Here is a 23,889-nt window from a genome sequence, read left to right as displayed (position 1 = left end):
TCTACCTTTAAGATATTTAATTGGAGAACAGAAATAGAATCTGCTTTTAATATCACAGTGCTGAAACAACAGGCCTTGAGGCTCTTCATCTCAAGTTTTAAAGCTGTTTACATTCTATCAACACATTAATTCTTACAAAACCGAAGAGATACACAACACACGGCCCTCTGTTAGAAGGGGAGGTGATCACAAATGGTTAGGGCAGTTTGGGAGAGCAAGACTGCCTTTTTTCCTCCCCTTTGCTGTCTCTCTGTAAGGTGCATCTGGTCAGGGCTGTGTTGCCCCTGGGGAGGTGAGACGGGACGTCTGAGTGGGGCCTATCTTCCCACACATATACACATGAGATGCACGTAAGGCTGCCTGGGACCTCAGCTTTGACCTCCTAGCCCCAAAGAGTGGACACTTGGTTCACATGACTGTCGTCCTGCATTGTAAACTGAAAACCTTGACCTCTCAGCCCACACGGGGTCTACGGCTGGAACACTGCTTGGTAGAACTTATCTTAGGTTGAAAATAAAATGGGCATGTACAGTGGGTGCTATTTTTAGAGTGGTGTCTTACTACGGAAATACCATGATCCCCTACTCTCCTTCAGCTCACAGTGAAGACGTTAGCAAGACTCTGAAGAGGAGAGATACCTTACAAAACCTGAGCCTGGAAGTAAAGATAGTTCCTGCCATCACTAATTATCTGGAGCGTCTCTGGAAAAGTAGTGAAGTCAAGTTATAAATTGTGCATAACATCCCTCCCAAGCCCCCAATTCCCAGGTATTTCCCATGGATGGGCTTAGACAAAGCACATTAGAGTGGACAGGGCCTCAGAAACCAGCTTCTTTTATTATTCCCCCATCTTTATATCAAAAAATAAAGCCCAGACTGGAAGCCTGGTGGCTTGGCCAATGTCACAAAGCAAATTAAAAGACCCCACTCTTCTGGACTCCCACCTAGAACTCTTCCAGACACAAAGATGCCTTCTTTCTGGGTTTCCATAGCAGTCTTAGCTGTTACCTGGTGCCGTTTATATCATTTACAGAAACTTTGTAAATTCCTAGGTCAATCCTCTCTTTTTGACAAATACAGGCATGTAATGCACAATTAAAAAGGTTTTTCAACCTGTCAGTCCTGCCTAAAACTGGCCAGGACCACCACAATATACACCCCCCACTCTGCCTTGTTTCTTAGTTTGAGTTTAGGACCATGGTGGAAGCAGGTGAGCCCAACTATAGACCAGTGCGTTCAACAGAAATCTTCTATGATGATGGAAAGGTTACATGTTAGCTCAGGGTGAATCTTCCTCAGGCAAAAAAAAAAAAAAAAAAAAAAAAAGGTTGGGGGGGTGGTGAGCCTAAGCTCAATAATATTTAAACAAATAATGACTATTAAAAAATTAAACATCTGTGTAGGGAAAGAGAATTTGGAGGAACTAATCAAATTAAACTTGCAATGTTATTGTGGTTTTCATGTGGCTAAAAATGCAGACTCAAAATACTCTGTGAAAACTTCCCTTTAAAGGTGGATGAAATTAACCACACAGGGCTCCCCGTACTCTTCAAACTGAAAATGCTTCCATTCTAAAATGTCGTTTTTCTTTCTTAAAGTCATAAAAATTAAATAATTTACAAGCATCTGGATGGTAGTTTTTGAGAAAGTGGCTTAGATGAGATTTTGCTAATGTTCATTTTTCAAGATGAAACTGTAAGCCATTTAAAAAGAGTATTATTAGGAATTTTTAGTCCAATCAGATAATGTCTAGTGAGGTGGCATGGTGCAGCTGGAGCTTACTGGATTGGGACCTGGGCTCTGAAAACATAACGTCCACTGAGCCCATGCACCTCTCTGGCCTTCGTTTCCACCCTGGTAAGCGAGCAGGCGGGACCAAGTGCATGAGGAGTTCCTTAGATCCTTTCTAACTGGAAAATTCTGTGATTCTATGTTAGAATAAATTATACACAGCGTCAACAGCTGAGAACAGGGGTGAACAAACTCCGGCCCCTGGGCCAAAGATGAGAACGGCTTACACATTTTTAAAGGGGTGTAAAAAGAAAGGGACAAACAAAAACAACAAATACAAAAACAAATATGTGACAGAGACCATATGTGGCCTGAAAATCCTACAACATTTACTATCTGGCCCTTTACAGAAAAAGTTTGCTGACCTCTCTGCCTTAGAGGATGGACGTTAATGAGAAGTCTTTCCCCTTGAAGGTAAAAAAGGTTCTAACCAAGCAAAATACACTCCAGACAGCATTAGGAAAGCACGGACAGTACTTCCTGTGCTAAAGAGGAATGGAGGCATCAGCGGGAGGCAAATGACCAATAACAGAGGCAGAGATCAGGCTTTCTAAGGCGACACAATGGGACCGGCAGGAGGTTCAGGCCAAAACTACTACATGTAGGTGTGTAGGTTGTGCACTGCACAACTCTAGGAGACACCAGTCTAATTATTATTGTGAATGGCACCCCCTAAGGCATCGAGGTAACCAATCTGCACAGTCATATACACCATCCCCGGCTCAGGCCACTTGTTATTTCACAGTTGAACTTCACACATAGTAATTTCAAGTAACTTTGGTAAGGTTTTTGTTATTCATAGCTTTGAAGAACTACTGTGAATGTGCCCCCATTAAGTTAATGTGACACTGTTCATCAGAGCTCCTGTACCTGCTTGGCAGCCCCAGGCATTTGGTCACCCTGGCCCTGGCCGTGGCCCTGGCCGCTGGAGCAGTAGTGGTCGTCTGAGATGGTGATCTGCTCGTTCTCCTCCGCTTCCAGCTGGCTCTGGTTGAAACGCAGAGAACCTTTCAGAATGTCTTTGATCTATTTTCAAAGAAGAAAATAAATACAAAAGATGAATGAGTTGGTTTTTAAATGCTAGCGAAACTCTAATACATTTAAACTAGACTTGTCATTGACCAGTTTTTAATAGTACGGATATGAATATATTACTCTAAGAAAGAAATTTTAAAAAATCCAACTCTATAAAGTCATTGACTTACTAACGACCAAGGAAAGTTTCAGAGTCTTAATGGCCAGGTTCTCACTGGGTCGGGCATGGGTGCCGCACCCCTGGCAGTTATCTTAAAGCTGGAAGCACCATTTGGCTGCACACCCAGCCCCACGGAACAGCCCTTGGCTACCCCAGCGGCTCCGCTGCAGCTGAGCTGTTAATAACACAGGAGGACATTTGAGAGCGGCACTCTCTTTTTGCTGACATTTACATTCCCTCTAGCGCTTCAGAGGTTGAATAAATGTGGCCCTTGAGGGCCGGAGGCCTGCTGCAGGTAGTGATTAAGACTTGTGCTCCAAGGACATTTGTGCATTCATGGCTGGATGACTGGATGTGATGCTGGACCATACCACACCAGCTTTAAGTGAGGAACAAAGAGAATGGGCTTAGTAAGAGGAAGAGGCAGGGGTGGGAAATGGAAAACCAGTTGAGGCTGCAAGCTAGTCAGACACAATCACTAGAAGGAACAAGGGGCAGAAGGAGCTGAAGATTTGGGTGGGGTTCTGTCTGGGACAACGAGGCACTGGGGGGACACTGGCTCTGATCCTGCGGTACTCCATGCCCCAGGGTGCCCTCCCAACAGGCACTAAAAGGGTAGCCTGTGGGACACCAAGTCAGATCAATGGACATACCTGTTTTAATCCTGCCAGGGAAACCAGAATTTGATCTTCTTTTTCCAAATTTTCTTGTAAAATTACATCTTGAATGTTCACTAAAAATAGAACAAGGATATTTTTTAAAATTGAAGTATAGTTGACAATATCATGTTAGTTGTGTCCAACACAGCGATTCAATATTTATACACATTATGAAATGATCACCATGATAAGTCTAGTTACTATCTGTCACCATACAGAGTTATTACAATATTATTGACTATATGCCCTATGCCATATATCACATACCTGTGATGACATATTTTATAACTGGAAGTCTGTACCTCTACAATGACATTTTATAACTAATGCTCTGAGTATAACTTATCTGCTGCCACACCATAGCTTCAGACAAACTTGAGAATTTTTCTGCCAAATTTCTCAGCAACTATTCCCACTGAGGATGCGCTGACAAAATGCGGATGGGGAGGTGCCAGGCAGAGCCGAGGGGAGCACTGAGCCTGGCACGCACAGTCTTGCCACCAACATTACATGAATGCATTCTTAGAACGACAGATGTGTCTGCACTTTCACAGACAGACCAGGGCACCTTTTGCTGACCTACCACGTGGTGAACAGCCTAGAACATTCATCTAACCTCTAGGAGGAAGCGTTTTGGCCTGGGCTTCCTACACTGCCTCCCGGTTCACTCATGTTAACTCACCTCTCTCTCTCAGGACCTGTTCTTCCTAGGTGACAGAAATTAATAAAGACACCGTCTTTAAGGAATTAAATGGTAAAGCATGTTGTCGATTCAACACAGTGGCAAGAATAAAAGGACAAACTCATGGCACTACAGGCTGCCACCAGACACACAATAAGTATTTACTGACTGACTGACTGACTTACTGACAATGAACAAACATGGAAAAATACTCTTGCAACTTGCATTTCAAAACACTGCTATTCTAAATACTTTCAGAAGGTATTTCCAGTAAGGGGCAAGGCAAAGACTGACACCATCAACACGAGGCCAGCCTGACTATTTATTAGAACCTGCAGTCTGAATAAGCCTATAAACCAGGCTGACAGGTCCTCTTCCACACTGCAGCAGGAAACAGCAGCTTTTACTTATTCAGAAAATGTGACTGTAGTTTCTGGCTATCAGAAAGGCCTGCTCCAAAACAAGAACGCAAGATGAATGGGAATGGAATAATAGATATAATTAGACGGCTAACGTTTTTGGTTTCCTTAAAAGCCTGTAACAATTTGTTCTCTCTCAACAAAAAAACAACACAAAATCCACTCAACAAGACATTAACAACAATCAACTGCAGAAAACTGACAAGAAACAGTTCTGTAGGTCTTGTAGAGGACTGCAGAGGGTTACTTTGGTTTTTATGACTGCTATGGCTGGAAAGCAGAGCTCTGAGGGCCTGAGGGCTGCCGGAGCAGCAGGGCGCACAGTGGCTGGGCAGTTGGGAAGGGTGGTTGGTTCTGCCTGCTGAGCTGCGAGGTGGGGCGGATTCCCCAGCTCCTGCTGGGTAAGCAGGGGCAGCAGGGGCCAGCCCCCACACCATGAGATGAAGTTTAGCCAATGGATGCAGGAGCGCCAAGACATGTGGAGGAAGCAGGGGGGGTTTCTTCGGTCCAAGGAACTACCGGAGAGGAGGCCCCTGGAGGCCACACTCAGCACATCGGGGGGCCAGGAGAAGAGGCAATGGGCAGAAACCAAACATGATGTTTCCTGCTGCCCTGACTGGGTCTTCGTCTCCTGCTGCCCCTGATGGTCTGCTGTGGAACATATCCTGAAGCAAAAGGGTTTGTCCAAATTGCGCGGTTCCTGCCCCAGTGTAATGGTGAGACCCATGGTCAGCAGCAGCAAAACCAAAGGCCTTTAGGGTCATAGGTTGCAGACCTACAGGGCAGTCAGAGGCTGCAGTGGGGAGAGGCCCAGGAATAGGCAGGAACAGAGCTCTCCTTAGAGGCCAGTAAAGACCCAGAGGGCACTCAGAGGCCCTTCCTCAAACACCACAGAGCCATGTAAGCCAGCCCAGAACTCTGACACCATGCTGGCGGCGGGAAGAGACAGAGTGGAGAAACTCTATCTGGGGGCATTTGCTCAGTTGAGACAGTTGGCCTGTAAGAGACCGAGTTGCCTTTAATTGGCAAGTTTAAGCCTTGGACTGCCACTGGTGGGAACAGAACTTCACAGCACGACTTCCGTACACCTGAGTTCAGGCACATAGATTTACTGTCCCACTACAGAAGTACCAGTGTATACCTGAGATCTTACAAAACCTAACTGGCCATGTTGCCTGAAAGTCCCATGAACCAGGAAGCCCTGGCCACCTTCTCTTGGATGCCCTGTTTTGCTGTGAGTCTGCCACAAACCCATATACTCAGGAGTGGTGGTGGTGGTGGTGCTTGCAGGTGGAGGCTGAAAGGGGCATGCTGATGAAGGCAGAAGGTATGAGTATACTGGGAAGATGGAACAAGAGAAACCTCTCGTCTTTCATTACAGGCCTAAGGCAGAATGATGCTCCGTGTTGTACAGGCCACATCCCCCCATGTGCTCCCTCTTGATAAGAGTGTGAGCAGCCACCAAGCCTAGATCCTCTCTATTGCACTGGTCGAAAGAGGTGGCAGAGCTGCTGGTGGGCTACCCCAACTCTACCCTCCACTCCTTCCTCACCAACACGTCACAGATTTTATTCAGGGCAGGACTGTGTGCATCTTCCCTTGTAGCCAAGGTTGGTCATGTGACACAGCTCTGGCCAATGAGGTGCAAGAGAAGTCCCTGCATGGAGCTTCTGGAAAGCTCCTCAGGGGGACTGACTCAGTTTGTGCCTTTACTCTCCCCATTTTTGCTGCCTGAAACGCTGGCAGGAGGTCCACAAGTCAACTTGCAAACACGTGCATGAGGATCACAGCTTAAGGCCTGTGGGCAGAAAGCCAGAAGCAGCCTGGGGTACTGGGTACATCATGGAGCTGCCATACCTGCTTGGACTGCCTACCTCTGGGCTTCTTTTATTTAAAACAAGAAATAACCTCCTGATTTGTTTATTTTGTTTTTTGGGTTTATGTTATTAGCAGCTGTATTAGTTTCAAAGTACTATAAACTAGATAGTTTAAAACAACAGAAACTCATCCTCAGTTCTGGAGGTTCTCAGTCCAAAGGCAAGGTTGGCAGGCCACGCTCCCTGAGGGTTCTAGGGAAGCATTCTTCCTCGCCTCTTCCCAGCTTCGGGCAGTTGTCCGCAATCCCTGGCTTTCCCTCTACTGTCACATGGCACTCTCCCTGTGTGTCTCTGTCCAAATTTCCCTCTTTTTATAAGGACACCAATCACTGGATTACAGCCTACCCTAATCCAGGATGACCTCAGCCCAACTTGATTATATCTGTAAAGACCCTATTTCCAAATAGGTCACACTCACATGCTCTGGGTGGACACGAATTTAGGGAGAACCTTATTCGACTCAGCACAGCAACCAAACTACCCGTTATCCAGGAGGGAAATCCTCTAACGAAAGGGGACCAAGGAGTCCCACCAATCCTCTCCTGCTCGCACAACATGATCTCCAGTCCCAGGCTGGCTCTGGCCTGCTGTGCACCGTGGGCAGCCAAGGGCCCAGCTGGGGAGGGAGAAGAGCCCAGAGCCTTAGGGTCATCGCGGCGGACCCTCACCCGGCAATTCTGCAGCCTCAGTTTGTGGACAGACTCAAACATAACCTTTTAGAATCTGATGAAAAACCGGACCTTCTCCCCTGAAAACCCACCTAAACATAAAATGTTCACTTAATTTTAAGGATAAGCCTCTGCCATAATCAACTAAGCTGACTAGTCTCACTCTAAGAAATTGAGGGTATAGAAATCCTAATTAAAATAAAATGGCACCTTCAGAGGCTGCTAAACGTTTTGAATACAAAAATTTTCATTTTACTAACAAAGTACTGACCATGTAAATCCTTTGCCTAAATGGTTCTACTATATATTCGTTTAAGGTAGCATTAACGAACATTCTACTAATATATACTAATATATAATCTCTTAGTAACAAACCTGCAGCTTTAAGTAAGTTGTACCTGCATGCAAAAATAGAAAAACATAATAATGCCTTTTCATGCCTTAAAATATTAAAGGCAGAAATGTGAAATGTTTAAATTCCAATGTAATGCCTATTTTTCCTTACAGCGAGAGGTAGAATAAATTACGACATAAAGGGTCTTTCTTTTTGTTTCTGTGTAGGAGGAAGGTTACGTTCTTTGTAATCTCTTTCTATGTAAGTATCATATATTATAACTGTTGGAGCGCTGAAACTCATGGGGAACACCTCACAGAACTAAGCACTTCTATGGAAAGTATACAAAAATCTTATCAACATAACAATCTCATGGTGACTCCACTATTTTTCATGAAATGTCAATGCCACAAAAATAGATCTCTAACTCTGAGGGTAATGGAAATGGCACACAAACTACTTTTTCAATTTCTTAAAACCCTTATTTTCTTCAATGCTTGAAAAAAAGTTTTCATTGAAACGGCTGGTACAGAAGGTAACGTAAGCCTATATTCATCAAGAAGGGCAGCAGAAAGGGGACAAAAGCAGAACTAACATCTAGACAGAGGAGGTGGAAGCGGACAAGTTACTTAACTTCTTTGTACCTCGGGGTAGTAAGAGAACCTTCCTCACAGGATTAACGTGAGGAATACATACACGGGGGGAGATTCACCTAGTGCACCAGAAGCTCAGGCCCTGGTAGCTTTCATTTCTACGTGGCCACATTACCTCATCTGACAATACCGCCAACGGTTCTAGATGAGGCCCACCATTCTATTACAGAAAAGAGAGCTGGGCTCAGAAATGCCGTGTGTGTTATTTGAGGTCTCATAACTGGAAAGTGGTGGAACCAGGATTAGATTCCAGATCATCTGGACTCCTGAGCCCTCTATGTATATGGCACTGATGGAGGGGCTAGAGCCATGAAAAGGCCCAGGATGGGGTCTTGGCACTAACTCGACTGCCTTGAGATGACAGTGCCCTTTATTTGGTGGTGGAACTGACCTAAGTGAGGTCAGCCAGCAACAGGAAGTCACCTATATGCAAAACTGACTGCCCAATCTTTTCTATCAGACCTTTCTGGACCACTGGCACTAGCATCAAACAGCTTGGACTTTGAAGACCTTGGGCTGTGATCTGTGTGTCACTAAACCCATTGGTAAGATGGGGGTAATACCCATCTCACAGGGTTGTTGGAGAGATTAGATAAAATAATCAAAGCAGTCCACTTCTAGCATACTGCCTTCCTGTTACTATAGCTTAGCTTAGTACATCTTTTTTTCCTTCTCCAGTACCTTAAATACCCAGATAAGGGAATTCTGCTCTCTGAGGACCTCTCACCTCTGACAGAGATTTAATTACCCTGACCTCTGACAATCTCACACAAGGGACTGTCCCAGACTCCAAAGGGGAAATATGCAGGCTGTTACAAAATAGAGGGGTCACATGTAGGGCTGACATAAGGTCATATGTATGCCCAAAGTGGCAGCAGTTGAAGAGGTGGCCATTAGTTAAGGAGTGGGACAGACCTGTACTTGTTACTGTTGGCTTTGGCTGGGCCGCTGGCAAAGGGGTTTCGGCTCAGAGTGTGTGCCATAGTTGTCCAGATCTTGGGAGAAGGCAGGTTTAGGAGAAGACTGTAGGCGTCAAATTCACCCTTTAATAATACATGGTGTGTATTTCTCTGAATCCCTGAAAATGCCATTCCCCTTCTAGAAGGACCTCCTATTCTCCTTATAACACTACATCCCTCCTTTTCTTCAAAGTCCACCTTAAAACTGTTCAAGCATCGGCTTCCTATTTATAGTCTTCCCTCTGAAACCGTCCAGTTGTTGGACTCCCTCCTACTTCATCTTTGGCTCTTGGAACTGTAATTCATAGATGAGGCTTAAAGACTGAAAGTCTCCTGAAACTGCACAGTTCTACATGACAAATCCTGGACTCAAGGTCTTTTGGATCCAAATGTGGTACTCTGTTCACTCTGTCCCTCTTACTTTAGAACCCCACCTGTCCCTGCCAATGTTGCTGAGATCACTGATGCTCTGGGAGGACCTCAGTTTGCTTCATGTGAAGCTATGTGTCACTTTAGGTATTTCTAATGAGGTACATTCTCACCCTACCCCAAACCTACTTCTCCCAGAACCTGTTTTTTACTTCAGAGAGCAGGTACTTAGTAAATACTGGCCAAATGACCAATGACCTGCCCGCCAGCATTAGGGCTGATTTTTATCTCCTGAAGAATCGATGTAGATGAGATATTTCTCAGATTAAGAATTAAGAGATACTAGCATGATCAACCAGATCCTGCATTAAGAAGAGGTAGGGGCAGGGGCTGGCCCTGTGGCCGAGCGGTTAAGTTCGCGCGCTCCGCTGCAGGCGGCCCAGTGTTTCGTTGGTTCGAATCCTGGGCGCGGACATGGCACTGCTCATCAAACCACGCTGAGGCAGCGTCCCACATGCCACAACTAGAAGAACCCACAACGAAGAATATACAACTATGTACTGGGGGGCTTTGGGGAGAAAAAGGAAAAAAATAAAATCTTTAAAAAAAAAAAAGAAGAGGTAGGGGCAGGTGAAAGCAAATAACATTCATTGATGGTCTATTAAGAGCCAAGTACTAAGTCAGGTGCTTGGTGCTGAGTACATTCTTAAAAAGCAAAAAGCAAATCATAAGGGTCCTATTTTGCATCCGGAATGGCTGATGATCCTACACTCAGCACTGGAAGAGGAGCATTACTTAGGAAAACCCAAGGGTAAGACTAAGCAAATATATGTATTACACTTAAGATTAGTCTTTGGGGCAATAAGTAGTTCTCTTAAGCGAGCTGAGTGTGCATAGCACAGAGTTCCAAATGTTTACTGATCTCTACTGTTTGGCATATTGTTCTCTTAGGATTTACCACCCTGACAGCCAGAGAGTGCCATGGAAGTAAAATCTATCATATTTCTAATATGGCTGCCACCTTAAGGTCAACCAGAAAAAGAGACTTTATATATATATTTACACTTAAAAGCTCTCTAAGCTCCAGTAATGACTAGATGCTTTTGTGAGAATACGTCCTTCTAAAAATGAAAGCAGAAACCTAGCGAGGGCCTTACTAATTGGAAACATCCTGGGGTTTTGCCATCATGCCCTTTCATTTGGGAGCAATGAGATAGGAGAGCAGTTTGGCTAAGACTCTCCTGAAATTACATCATTTAGTCAAATAAGACCTTTGAACTGGGTTTAAGATGGATATATTTTTTGTAAATCTCAGGCCATAAGAGGTTTGCTGACATGAGGATCTAGTGGAAGTTAACTGGTAAAGCTGGGATTTAAAAATGAACATTAGCCTTCTTATCTTGGGTTTCACCTTCCCCTACTCACAAGCTCAGCATGAGATGCTTGTGGTGGCCACAAAGTCCTTGAGCTTTCCAGCAACTGGCAGCAAGCCTGTTTCCACAGAGATGGGCTGGATAAGTTTGTTGCCTATTGGGCCAATAGCTGGTAAGGGCCGGGGTGAGAGGACATGGAGAGTCAGCCTGGTAGGGAGGGGTGAGGACAGACTATGCAGTCACACAGTTTAAGAAAGATGAACGATTTGGGAATTATATTTAAAAAAAGAAAGAGAGGGAAGGATATTCAATTTGGGTTCCTTCTCTCAAAAAGCATGTGGGAAAATGGGAGAGAGCCAGAAAATGGAAAACAAAATGATGAAAGATGGATAGTCTGTATTGAGGCCATGTGATCAGAGTTGTGGTATCTCAGCCTGGGAAAGGATAAGATAGTGTATAATTTGCTAAGTTTTCCTAAATAGGTATGGGGTTGGTACAAGGAAGATGCTGACCAATTGTGTCAAGTCTTCTGATAATAAAACCAGGGGGGACAAAGACTTCCACTAGAATAGAACAAGTTCAGGGAGGCTGAAAAAAGAATTGAATTTCAGATGACTGGAGGCCACATCAGACTGCCAGGGAAGGTTGAGCTCTCTGCCCACAGAGTTTAGCTGCACGTGTGCCTGAAGTGTGGGGTTTTGAATATATTAATAGGGTTATGAACACATTAATTGAATTTTGCCCAAATAATTTTTTTTTAAAAGATTTTATTTTTTCCTGTTTCTCCCCAAAGCCCCCTGGTACATAGTTGTATATTCTTCGTTGTGGGTCCTTCTAGTTGTGGCATGTGGGACGCTGCCTCAGCGTGGTTTGATGAGCAGTGCCATGTCCGCGCCCAGGATTCGAACCAACGAAACACTGGGCTGCCTGCAGTGGAGCGTGCGAACTTAACCACTCGGCCACGGGGCCAGCCCCTTGCCCAAATAATTTTTAAGTTCTCTTGTTACCTGCTGCTCGAAGGAGCCAGCAGCCAGTAACATCAGGTCACCTGGGGGCTGTTAGGATGCAGAAGTTCAGGCCCTACATCAGACCCACTGAATCAGAATCTGCATTTTTTACAAGATCTTCAGGTGAAGTATATCTTTTCCTTCTAAAGAGGACTATGCTACCCACAATTAAATGCAGTACTTAAAAGTCTTAAAATAATCACAAAAAGCTTTTATCACAGTGTGGTCGACAGAGAGAAAGCTGTCCAGTAATCACATTTTTCTTCTGTTTTTCAAATGTCATTAGTTAACTGCCTTATTGAACACTTCCAAAGACATCCATTGAAAGCTGTTTTCATAAACATCAGAAAATCAGGTTTATAAAGTTCTTGCAGAGGCAAATAAACTGATTTTCAAAACTGGCCTCCTCTTACAGCTAATTCTTGCATAAATATTATCACAAGTGCAAAGTAAGGATGTGTGCAATAAAATAGCGGAAGACCTGAAATCCAAGTGCTGATTCAAGTGTGGCCTCACTAGAAGAATTAGTGAAAGAGAAGCCAAGGCCTGGATTTGGGTCTGGATTCCTGGCACTAGCCAGCTGTGTGTCACTCATCCTTCCTGGGCCTTGGTGTCCTCATCTGTGAAATGAAGAACAGCTGAGATGGCTTTCAGCGCTTCCACGTCTTTAACATTTTAAGATCTTATGAGCTACAGTACTCTCAATAAGAGCACGGGAAACCTAATTTCCCTTGAATTCACTGCATTTACCTCTCCCATTGTTTGCATGAACCACCGATGAAAGGGCCAGCTGCTGGAAACTAGTGTCTAAATACCAAACAGATGAATGGAAATACTGCCAGTGGGAGCAGTCAGGTGTGGACATTAGAGGCCAGCACAGTGAGCAGTTCATACTCCCCGTAAACAGCTGGCAGCTCAGCCCAGCTGCTCACTCACGTGCAATTACATGTGAAGTATGGCAAATCCAAAAATAGCCTGAGCTCAGCCACAGAGGTTAATACCGTCAATGGCTTTCAACTCAACTGTCAGGAAGACAGGAAGGGGAGTAACTATAGCAACAGAAAAATGAACACGTGAAAAAAGTCTTCTGAAGTTGACAGGAAAAGTTTAGATTTAATAAAACACATATTTCCCATCTCTGTCTCTAATTCTTTGAATTCAAATAATTCAATTATTTGGAGGCAATAAAATTAGAATTTTGGTAGAGTTTTGATAAAACAAACTCTTTCAGTTTTGGGTTCCAGAACCATAAAGTAATACTGCTAACCTGTCAACTTCACTACCTTTATAATTAAAGGACCATTTGAACAAACGCTTTTATATAATTTTTAACTGAGGAGATTTTCACTATATTTGTTCTATCAGTTATAAAAACAGGCTTGAACCGTACTTGACATTTTAAGATATTACTGCAATGTCTGATGCAAATACAGGGTGACATGGAATTCTCTTGAAATGAAAGGAATTTAGTGAAAATAATTAACATTAGAGAAGATACAGAGAAATAACTCCCAGAAAAAGTTTCTCAGGCAGTTCTCATGGCCATCTCAGCAGCCTGTGGCCCAGGGAAACACGGAGCTCAGGGTGCTCGTGCCAAGGAGTGCAGAGCATCATGCAGTCCTGATAAAGCTATTCTTGCTCAGAGAGCTCACACACCTAATCTTAGGATCAGCATATCCAAAATTCCAGCATTTTCTTGCATTATTTGATAAAGGAATATTCAGTTAGGTACTGGGAATGTGGTATTGGTCCCAGCTCTTCCCCGAACTGGTTGTGGGGCACTACACAAGTCACTACCCAGCTCTCTGGTCACTGGCTGGATGAGTCTCTCCCTGAGAAGGAACAGTTAAGAGTTAAGGGGAAAGAGGAGAGGATTTGTGTTGAATACCCATTTGGGTCACATGCTGTGCTGGGCTTTAAAAATATATTATCTTGGCCACAAACTGGCAAGATAGACACTTGTATCTCTGTTTTATATATGAAGACACAATCATAAGCAGGCTAAGCTAGGAAGTGACAGAGCCTGGTTTCAACCCTCTGTCTGGTTGATGCTCCATGAGGCTGTCTCCTTCTCAGATACCATTCCAGCCACTCTTACAGCTGACTCCTGCCTGCAGTGTAAAGATCAGCCCCCAGGTGCTAGTTCCATGCTCTTCCGCCATCTACAGATGCTCAGTGAGGGTCCTCCATTTTCCAAGCACAGAAGATTGGGTCCCTAGAAAGTCCCTCTATAATCTTCTTTCATTCAGGTAACCACTGTTAATGGTTTTTTTCACATCAAACGTATACTATTCTGCCACTTGCTTTTTCACTTAATAATAGATCATGAATATCTCCCTGTGTTAATAAATAAAAAAGTACTTTATAAAGATTGCATTATTATATTATAATCAATAACTTACTAGTGGATATTTCAGTTCTATTTTTTAAAAATTAAGGTATAACTGACATATAGCATTATATTAGCTTCAGGTGTACAACATAAAGATTCAATATTTGTAAACACGGTGGAATGATCACCACAATAATTCTAGTTAACATCTGTCACCTTACATAGTTACAAAAAATTTTTTTTCTCGCGATGAGAACTTTTAAGATCTACTCTCTTTGCAACTTTCAAATACGCAATATGGTATTATTAACTATTGTTACCATGCCGTACATTACATGCCCAGGCCTTATTTATTTTATAACTGGAAGTTTGGACCTTTTGACCACCTTCATCCATTTCTAATCTGTTCTCTAGATCTATGAGTTTGGTTTTTTTCTTTTCAGATTTCACACATAAGTGAGATCATATGGTATTTGTCTTTCTCTGACTTATTTCACTTAGCATAATGCCCTCGAGGTCCATCTGTGTTGTTGCAAATGGCAAGATTTCATTCTTTTTTATGGCTAAATAATATTCCACTGTGTAAATAATATCCATATATATACACACACACACACCACGTTTTCTTTAACAATTCATCCATTGATGGACATTTAGGCTGTTTCCATGTCTTGGCTATTGTAAATAATACTGCAGTGGATATGGGGGTGCATGTATCTTTTCAAGTTAGTGTTTTGGTTTTCTTCAGATGAGTACCCAGAAGTGGAATTGCTAGACCATATACAGTAGTTCTATTTTTAATTTTTTGAGGAACCTCCAATACTGTTTTCCATATGGTTGTACCAATTAACATTCCCACCAACATTGTACAAGGGTTCCCTTTTCTCCACATCCTCATTTCTTATCTTTTTGATTACAGCCATTCTAACAGGTGTGAGGTGATATCGCGTGATTTTCACTTGCATTTCCCTGATGATTAGTGATGTCAAGCAACTTTTCGTGTATGTCTTGGCCATCTGCATGTCTTCTTTGGAAAAATATCTACTCAGATCTTCTGCCCATTTTATAACTGGATTTTTTTTTACTGTTGAGTTGTATGAGTTCTTTATATATTTTGGATATTAACCTCTTGTCAGATACATGATTTGCAAGTATTTTCTCCCATGCTTGTTCCAATTTTGTACTACTTTAATAATCAGGAAAAATAGAAAACATCATATGGAAAAAAACACTAGGGTATTAAAATCACTTTTAAAGGAAGTATAATAAGTCAAAAATTAAATCAAGAGCTTTGCCTTAAATTAGCCTTTGTGTTTTTCTCTAATCTTTGCTTAGAATCAAAATTGCCTACAACACAGGAACAGCAATGCTTATTGGTTTATTATGCAGTTTAATACGCAGATGAAATAAAATGCATCTGTGGGCCCTGTGCCAGGAATTTTCTGTAGCATCCCCCAATCCCATGTTAAACAGACAGCCGTGCTATTTATATGGTGAAAGATGTTGGCAGCTATGTGAAAGGATTCTGGCTGAAAGTGAAATGTACACATAAAAACAAATCTAGTTTTGTGGTTAGTTCAAAATTCACAGCTGGTAGGGGCTTTTCTTAAATTAAAGTGTTTCCCCCTCCCATGCAAAGAGAAAACGCTCTTTTAGTGCTGATTGAAAGACCAAAATCAGAGGAAAAGCTGTTTGAAAATTTAAGTAAAGTTAAGTAAAGCTGCTTAAGTAAAGCTGCTTTAAAAGCTGCTATGTGGACCAAACAACTTGGAAATTTCCTAACAGGATTTTCTAGAGTTCCAGTAAATCTTTCTCTCAGTCATTCCTTTGTTCTCCAACTTTCGTCAAAACCAAAATCAAGTAATACAAAAGTCACCCACGTAGACAGAGAAGCAAAAGAACACAGATGTGCGTGCACATATACACACATGTACACACAAACTTAGTTTAAAATTAAAATTACATTGAAATAATCTATTAAAATTAGTTATTTATATATAAATTATCTCTTCATTACCTCTTTTTGATGCATTTTAATGTGTGATGCTCTAAGATGAGATTCATGTAAACTTAGTTCTGTAAGAATTTTTAAAAATGATCATAAAACAGCATATAAATAAGTGGCGTTTTGAAGGGGGTGGAATCAGATGTCACAGGGGTAATGTTTCCTGCTGTGATAATGGATACTACCCTTTTGAGCATCTACAGCAGGGTTTCTCCTGCTGTTTCCTCCCCTTGAGCCCTTTTCTCTGAAGGAGTGGTCAAGACAGTAGAAATAAGGCTGAGGATAGAACAGGGCCAAGCCAGCCCAGTGCCTAATAAGACACTGGTAGGCAGCCAGCCACTTAGGTCAGCATCTCCAAATCCATAAAAGAACATTTATTACATGGTAATAAACATCCTGGCCACTAGGGTGGTTTTGGCTACTCCCAAATGACAGCGATTTTGGTCACATGCAATGGACGCATGACCTAATAGGCTTAGAGATAGAAGGGGTCTGAGGCAGAGAGTCCACTTTCAGTGATGGCCCCAGAGATGGGCCACTCTTAGGGCCTCTGCTAGTGGGAAGAGGCCTCTGTAGATTCTCTTTGGTTTCCCCGCACAGGTGGGTTGCATCCTGATTTCTTACAATACTTTGTTTGAAATTTCTCCACACTCATAGAGCAGCATATCAGCCATTTCCATTATAGTATGTCATATTTTCCTAATTCGTTCCCAAACTACAGACACTGAGACACTGGAGAGTGGACAAAGAAAGGACATCTACAGATGGGCTGAAAAGCAGTAACAATATGTATTATAAAAGCTTTTGCAAGCAGCATGAATTTACTGAAGCAATACCTATGTGATCCAGCTGAGACCATTTCTAATAAAAAATAGAGGACTCTCACAAACGTATAGAATAGTGTCTAAAGACTTTCTAATGTGACATATGTATGACTCACACATAAACTCAACTTCAGACAAGGACATTTCTTAGAATATAAGCAGTCAGAAGTAAGAGAAGGTCATGTGGTCCTGACACGCATTTCACGCAGGTAGTTAAAAAAAAACGTATACTTTCAAAAGCATTGTCGAAATAATAATCACATTAGTGATTATAGACAGGTTGGTACAACAGTAGAGGTAACTATTTGATCTTGAAACCTCAAGATTTCATTTTGGTTTGAGGTAGGTAGATATTTACAAAGGGCAGTGTAGCAGTTAAGAGTTGAAATCTACAGCCAGAATCCTTGATCTTGAATTTCTACTCCACTTACTAGTGATATAATATTGGGAAATTTGCTTAATTTCTTCAAGCTTCAGTTTCCTCATCTGCACAATGTGGACAGTTATAGTATACTTCTACCACAGCACTGCTGTGAGGATCACATGAGTTATTCATGGAAACACTCAACACAGGGCCTAGTGGCTATTGTTATAACTGTCATTGTCCCCAGGGCTAAAGTAGTTCACTCACCAAGATGAGTGTCCATCACCTTCGCACAGTATTTGCACATGGCATCCAGGTCATTCAACTGTCCCTGAAGGAAGGAAATTTGGGCTTCTAATTCTTCTTCCTAAAATGAAAGGGGTAAAAATATGGAAATTAAAAATAATTCAAATGAGATCCCCAAAGTTCTCTAAATGATCTGGACTATTTTAAAAAGGCACAATGTCTCTTCAGTCCTAGACAAAACAAAAGAAAACAGCAAATAAACAGGAGCAAATCCACCATTGCTACCAGGAACAAAATAGAGAAAGGGTAATTGGAGGTTTAAAAAAATCTGGACTTTTCCTAATTGAATGCTAGCTTTGTGCCATGTGTAAATGTTTACCCACAAAACCTTGTTTAAAAAAAGTACATAAAATACCTTCAAAAACTATTGAGCCACACAAATTGGGAGAGTAAATTGGATTTCAGCGGACCATACTCTCTAGGCAGCTGTTACCAAAACATTACATTTTCTCTCACATACATTTGGGAAACCAAGGATTTCCATTTATATAAGACAAATCTCATCATTTTCTAGACAACGATAATCTCTTAAAATGTGAGATTTCCCAAAGCACTTGGAAAAGTTTTGCCCCCACAGTCCATAAATAGCTGCTCTTACATTTCCTCTCTTGATATGACACTAGAACATTTTATTTATTTGATTGTTTCTAGGAAAAATACTCTGAGCTGAGTAATTGTCTAAATGGTAAAACACAATCTAACTGCAACAAAGGAATAAAGTCTGGTTTCTTTTTTAAGGAAAAAATAATACACGCAAAAAATTTCCCAAGGAAATTTAGAAGATTATGGAAGTTTTTCTCAGAGAAAGAGAATAATCCTCATTATGTAGGATATTTTAAACCAAGTTAGCTAGAACACAAAAAATGGATGTTGCCAGAGCTGAAATAGGCTAGAAAATTGATTTTCCAGTCTCAGATGCTTGTTCTTTCATATATTAAAGAAGGGAAGAGAAACTTACCGAGATATGCTTTTTCTTAGAAACTGAGTATAATTTGACTTATAGATGAAAATTAACAGTTGAAAAGGTTACTTGTAGGTGTATTCCATTTTAGCAACACACACATGCAGCACTGGAAAGTATTGTTTTTAACTGCTGCCTGGAGAATGAGCCCCTAAGAATATGTATTTAAATGCTTGACACAGAAAACAGACATAGCAGTAGCTTTAAAAAATTATTGTGAAATGCTCTCTGTAAGATTACACAAGCACTAATCATGCTCTTTACATACCCCACAAAGTTCAGCAGCCTCTCCTCTGATACTCAAATAAGGACAAATGCCACCAGAAGAAGCTCAGCCAAGAGATGATTACAAGGGCCTATGGGTAGGTGGTGCCATCTTCCTAACTCTTTGGCGAGGCTTTAAGGTGGAAAAGAATAGGGAGTTTTAGGGCTTTTTCTTCTCCTTTTTTCTCCTTTGTTTCTGCACAGGTTTGAGTTTCCTTGCTCTATCAGGACACTGTAGGAATTACAGAAAGAAGGCTACAACTACTGTTAACTATGGTTGTGGTCAGTCTTCAAAGATGGCCACCATCAACTCCTTCCTCCTTCAATGTACATGCTATTCTACTCATCAAGAGGTAGTATCTATTTCCCCTCCCCCTGAATTTAGGCTGGCCTTATGAATTGCCTTGATCCAGAGAATGCAGCAGAAGTCAAACTGCCAGTTTGGGGCTAGTCTAAGAGGCCTGCCAACTTCTGCTTACTTCTGCTTTCACTAGAGGAAGAGATAGCTACATGTTGTATAGAAGTTCAGGCTAGATCCTGAAAGAGAGGAGAGAAAATATGGAGAGAAAGAGTCCACAAGAGAAACACTGACATTCTAAACATGTGAATGAAGTCTTTCTGGACCTTTCAGGCCAAGCCAGCTGAAGGCAGCTAAGCAAGTGACCCAGTCAACACCATGTGGAGCAGAACAACAGCCCAACTGAGCCTTGTCCAAATGCCTAACCCGTAAACCTCTGAGAAATAGCAGTGCTGTTGTTTTAAGGAGTGGGAGTTTAGAGTGGCTTGTTATGCAGCAATAGATAGCTGAAATAGTGGTAGAATGCACAGAACACTAGAGTGGTATATGGCGTGAGGAAATTTGAGTTCTATTTCTGGTCCTGCCATTAACAAGTCATGTAACTGAAAGTAATACTCTACCCAATCTGGGCCTAAATTCAGCACTCTGGAGAAGGTAAAAGTCAGAGACTTTTCTCCCAAGGAGCTTACACATGTGTAGCTGGAAGAAGAAAGTTATATAAACTCCCAAAGTATGAGGCAGAGTACACTTAAGTCTTATAACGAAATAAGAAAAACTGCTCTGGAAATCCTGGTCCCTGCCTCCTGTCCCTTCTACTGAACAAGTCACCTTTTCAACGTGTAACAGACACAAACCCAACTGGAGGAGTCTAGAATTGTACTGAGGCTAGAGCTTCCCAGTCTTTTAAAAGAAGGGGGGCCCTGCTGTGGTCTGAGTGTCTCCTTTCATGTGGCTACCAATCGGGGTGCTGACAGCCCAGAGTGGCAAAGAACACTAGGAATGCACTGCCTCCTGGTTTACAAACATCTTCTCTATTTACTCCATGTATAAGTTTAATTTGGATTAAGCAATCACTTCTTTTAAAATGCAAAAGCCCTTGGGAGCTTTAATCTCTAGCAGTCACTCCGACCTAAATGGATTTATTTATTCAGTTTTTTTTTTTTTCAAAGCTGGGAGGGAAGAAGAGTTTGAGAGGAGACACTTTAGAGGAGAGAGGCCTGGCCTGCTGGTGGTGAGGCATTGAAGAGCTGGAGAGAAGTATGTAGCTCAAAGGGCTCCCTTCTTCCAAACACATTACTCTACTAGCAGGAACATTACTGTGATAAAAAACGCAATGAGACTGCAGTGCATAATTTGCATAAGTGTGCAGTGCACAATTTGCACAAGGGCATGGGGAAGCCCTGAGAGCACGGCAGCCTCGACGTACTCACTTGGTGAGCATGAGGGGATATAAAAAAACAATTTTCCAAGTTTGCAATTTAGCTTTAGACTCTGGTGGACCTGAGGAGCATCTCGCTCACCTGAATCCCAAATAAAATTTCAATACGAATGAAATCTACACTATGGAAAACGGCAACTTTCATTCATTTAAACTTTTCTAAAAGAAAGCTCACTATATGAGATAAGAGGAGCACTATGGTTGAAACAGGTTGAGAGGCCCAAGAACCTTTTCCATTTGGAAGTTTAAAATCCAGTCTGTTATCTCTCTAGAGTTTGCTTAATCTTAAAACATTCCTAAACCCTTCAACATCACTTTGACTTTATATATAGAAATGGATCACTGGGAGGCAAAAGGGCGGCTTGTCATTTTTTCTTCACTGCATTACATAATTACAGACAAAAGAAAGAACCAAGAATCAAGCTTCTAAAAGTGTGGGAACTTTGACTTTACATTTCTCTCTTAGCTTCTCATGCTCCACACTCCTCCCAATTAACATGCTTTAAACACCAACAGCTTTAGTCATTTGTTTTCCTTAAACTGGTCCTCTGTAATCAAAAACAAATGCTTGGCTAATTGCCTTGAGGTTTTATGAAAACAACCTGTTAGTGTAATTTTTATGTATAAATAAGATACTGAAGATAAATGCTTACTCTATCTGCTTCTGCATATAGGATCTGCCTTCCATTACAGGAGGGCGTACGGTAGGGCAGGATGGAATTCTGGAGTAGACACACCCAGGTTCAAACCCTCTTTCTGCCAGTTACCAGCCACATAATCTTGGACAAGTTCCTTCATTTCTTGGTCCTCCCAACCCCCTCTGGCAGGACTGGTGAGAGAGCAAAGTGAGAACACATGGAGAGTATCTGGCATAGAGCAGGTACTCAATAAAGGCAATTATTCTTTCTTTTAAAAAAATTTTTATAATCAAGTCAAAAGAGTGAAATGGATTTTAAGTATAGGGTTTTATGATTCACTGTTGGAAAACACTGGTTTCTGATTTTAAAACCTTTATGTAGCTTAGCCGAGAAAGATTAATTAGGGCTTAAAAACCTGTCACTGTCTTAAGTTTTAGATGGCAAATTGACGTGCAAGGCAAGAAAGTGATGGAGGATTATGAAGTAGGGCCACATGCAGACCACTGTGTGCAACATATACCAACTGTACTTGGCAGCCCTGTAGGGAAGAGGATGAGGGCCACTCCACCACAAGAGAAAAACAGCTACCATCTAACCCTTTAATAGCGATTATAATATGCAGACACTGAGCTTTGCATGCATTAACTCATTTAATTCTCACAACAAACCTGAGGTAGATTCTCTCATTGTCTCCTACAGGAAACACAGTCTCTCGCTCTGTAAGCTACATCCTCTGCGAGTGTATGCCAAGGTGTAGACAGCTATTTGAGAACCCAAGTCACTTGGCCCACTACTCTCATTTCTTCCCTGTACACACATTCTTTCTTATGCTTAATTACTATTGCCCTTCCAATGAATAACCTCATATCTCAGTTTTCTTTAAGAGAGATTCACAATTACAATGTCGAGTTCTAATCCCAAACTGCTTAACTAAATTGTTTTCCTTGAAAAACATTCACGTATGATTTGGCTGTGTTGTTTTGTTATTTGCTAAACAATTTTTGTTTTGACTGAAGAAAAGGTTTTTTGAATTTGCTTTTTAAAAAGTGGTGTTTCCACCACCATTCACAGCAAAACAGTTGATGTATCATTACACTTCTAGTCAAACATTATACATCTTAGTTGTTTAAACTGCTTTACAATACATGATTTTATATATCAATTTTGTTAAATGCTTCACTGGTATTTCTTGGTTTTAATACAAGCTGCTTCTTCTTCATTTTTTTGGTGAGGAAGATTGGCCCTGAGCTAACAACTGTGCCAGTCTTCCTCTATTTTATGTGGGATGCTTCCTGGCTTTTATGTAGGATCACAGCATGGCTTGATGAGCGGTACTAGGTCCACACCCAGGATCCAAACCTGAGAACCTCGGTCTGCCAAAGTGGAGTGTGCGAACTTAACCACTAGGCCGCCGAGCCAGACCCTAGAACAAGCTTACGTAGTTTATTATTTATTCACTTATTAATTTCTTCAACAAATATATTCATTCGTATTGTGTTAGGCCTTGTGGGAAATACAATAATGAATGAGACATGGATTCCAACCTCCACAAGTTTAGGAGGCAAAACCCCTACATAAAGCCTAGAGACGAGTCAGGTAAGTGCTGCAAAAGATACGAAAGAGGAGCCGTCACAATTCTGGGGAGGGCAGATGACTTTCAATTTGCAGAGGGGAAATAAAAGCAGATTTTCTGGAAGGGGCAGCATTTTTGATGGATCTTAAAGATGAAGGGGGACTTGACTCAGAAGAAATGATGAATAAAGATGTTTTAGGAGGAAGGGACCCAGTAAACAAAGGAGCGGAGACAGAAAAATGTGGCACATGGGTAAAGAACCAGTCACTGAGTTGAGCCGGAGCAGGAGCTGAGGTTTCACAAAAAGCCTTCTCTGTCTTTCCCATTCACCCCTATTACATTTTTACTTCAGATAATTATGTTTTGGGGGCTGGGGTCTGACGTGCAGGCTGCTGTGGCACGGCCCTAACATGCACTGTGCTCACAATGATTATACAGGCTGCAGCAGTGTCTTTGTCCACAGACCAATTAAAACCCCGGGGTCCTTGGTTTGGGAGAAAAGTCGGGCAGGAAGGGCACCAGGGTGGAGTTCTGCTAAGCTTCCAAGTGGTGTTCTCAGATCACAAGAAGAGAAGCAGACAAGAGAACTGATACTGACTACAGGCAGCAGGAACAGGCTAAATATAGCAACCAGGAGACAGGAAAGACGCCCAGTCGTTCTCGAGCAGATGGGTGAACAAGAAGTGGGAAGTGAAGGAAACGGAAAGTCTCAAGGAGAAAAAGTGGGAAGGCCACGGATGTTCCGAGGAAGCTGTGGTGTACACAAGGGCAAAATACACACACATGGTGTGGATGAAATCCAAACCAGAGCATATGGTATCAGCAGAAGAAGGCACCGCCAGAAAAAGGGAAGAGGAGCACAAAGACGACTTTTTAGGAGTATAAAAATAAGCAGTATGTA

General features: G+C 42.0%; 1 protein-coding gene across 2 annotated transcripts in view; it reads right to left on the bottom strand.

The window, feature by feature from the left end:
* The window catches only part of TBC1D5 (TBC1 domain family member 5), a 564,348-nt gene that overhangs the window by 5,208 nt on the left and 535,251 nt on the right, over positions 1–23,889 (bottom strand). For both annotated transcript variants that reach the window (XM_014842157.3, XM_014842161.3), the window contains 3 exons: positions 17,778–17,877; positions 3,639–3,718; positions 2,661–2,816 (listed from right to left, as the gene is read on the bottom strand). In XM_014842157.3, coding sequence (XP_014697643.2) covers positions 2,661–2,816; positions 3,639–3,718; positions 17,778–17,877 — 336 coding nt within the window. The remainder of the gene's footprint in view (positions 1–2,660; positions 2,817–3,638; positions 3,719–17,777; positions 17,878–23,889) is intronic.

This window comes from Equus asinus, chromosome 21, assembly GCF_041296235.1.
Source record: "Equus asinus isolate D_3611 breed Donkey chromosome 21, EquAss-T2T_v2, whole genome shotgun sequence".
NCBI lineage: Eukaryota > Metazoa > Chordata > Mammalia > Perissodactyla > Equidae > Equus > Equus asinus.
This window is presented reverse-complemented; position numbering and strand designations above follow the sequence as displayed.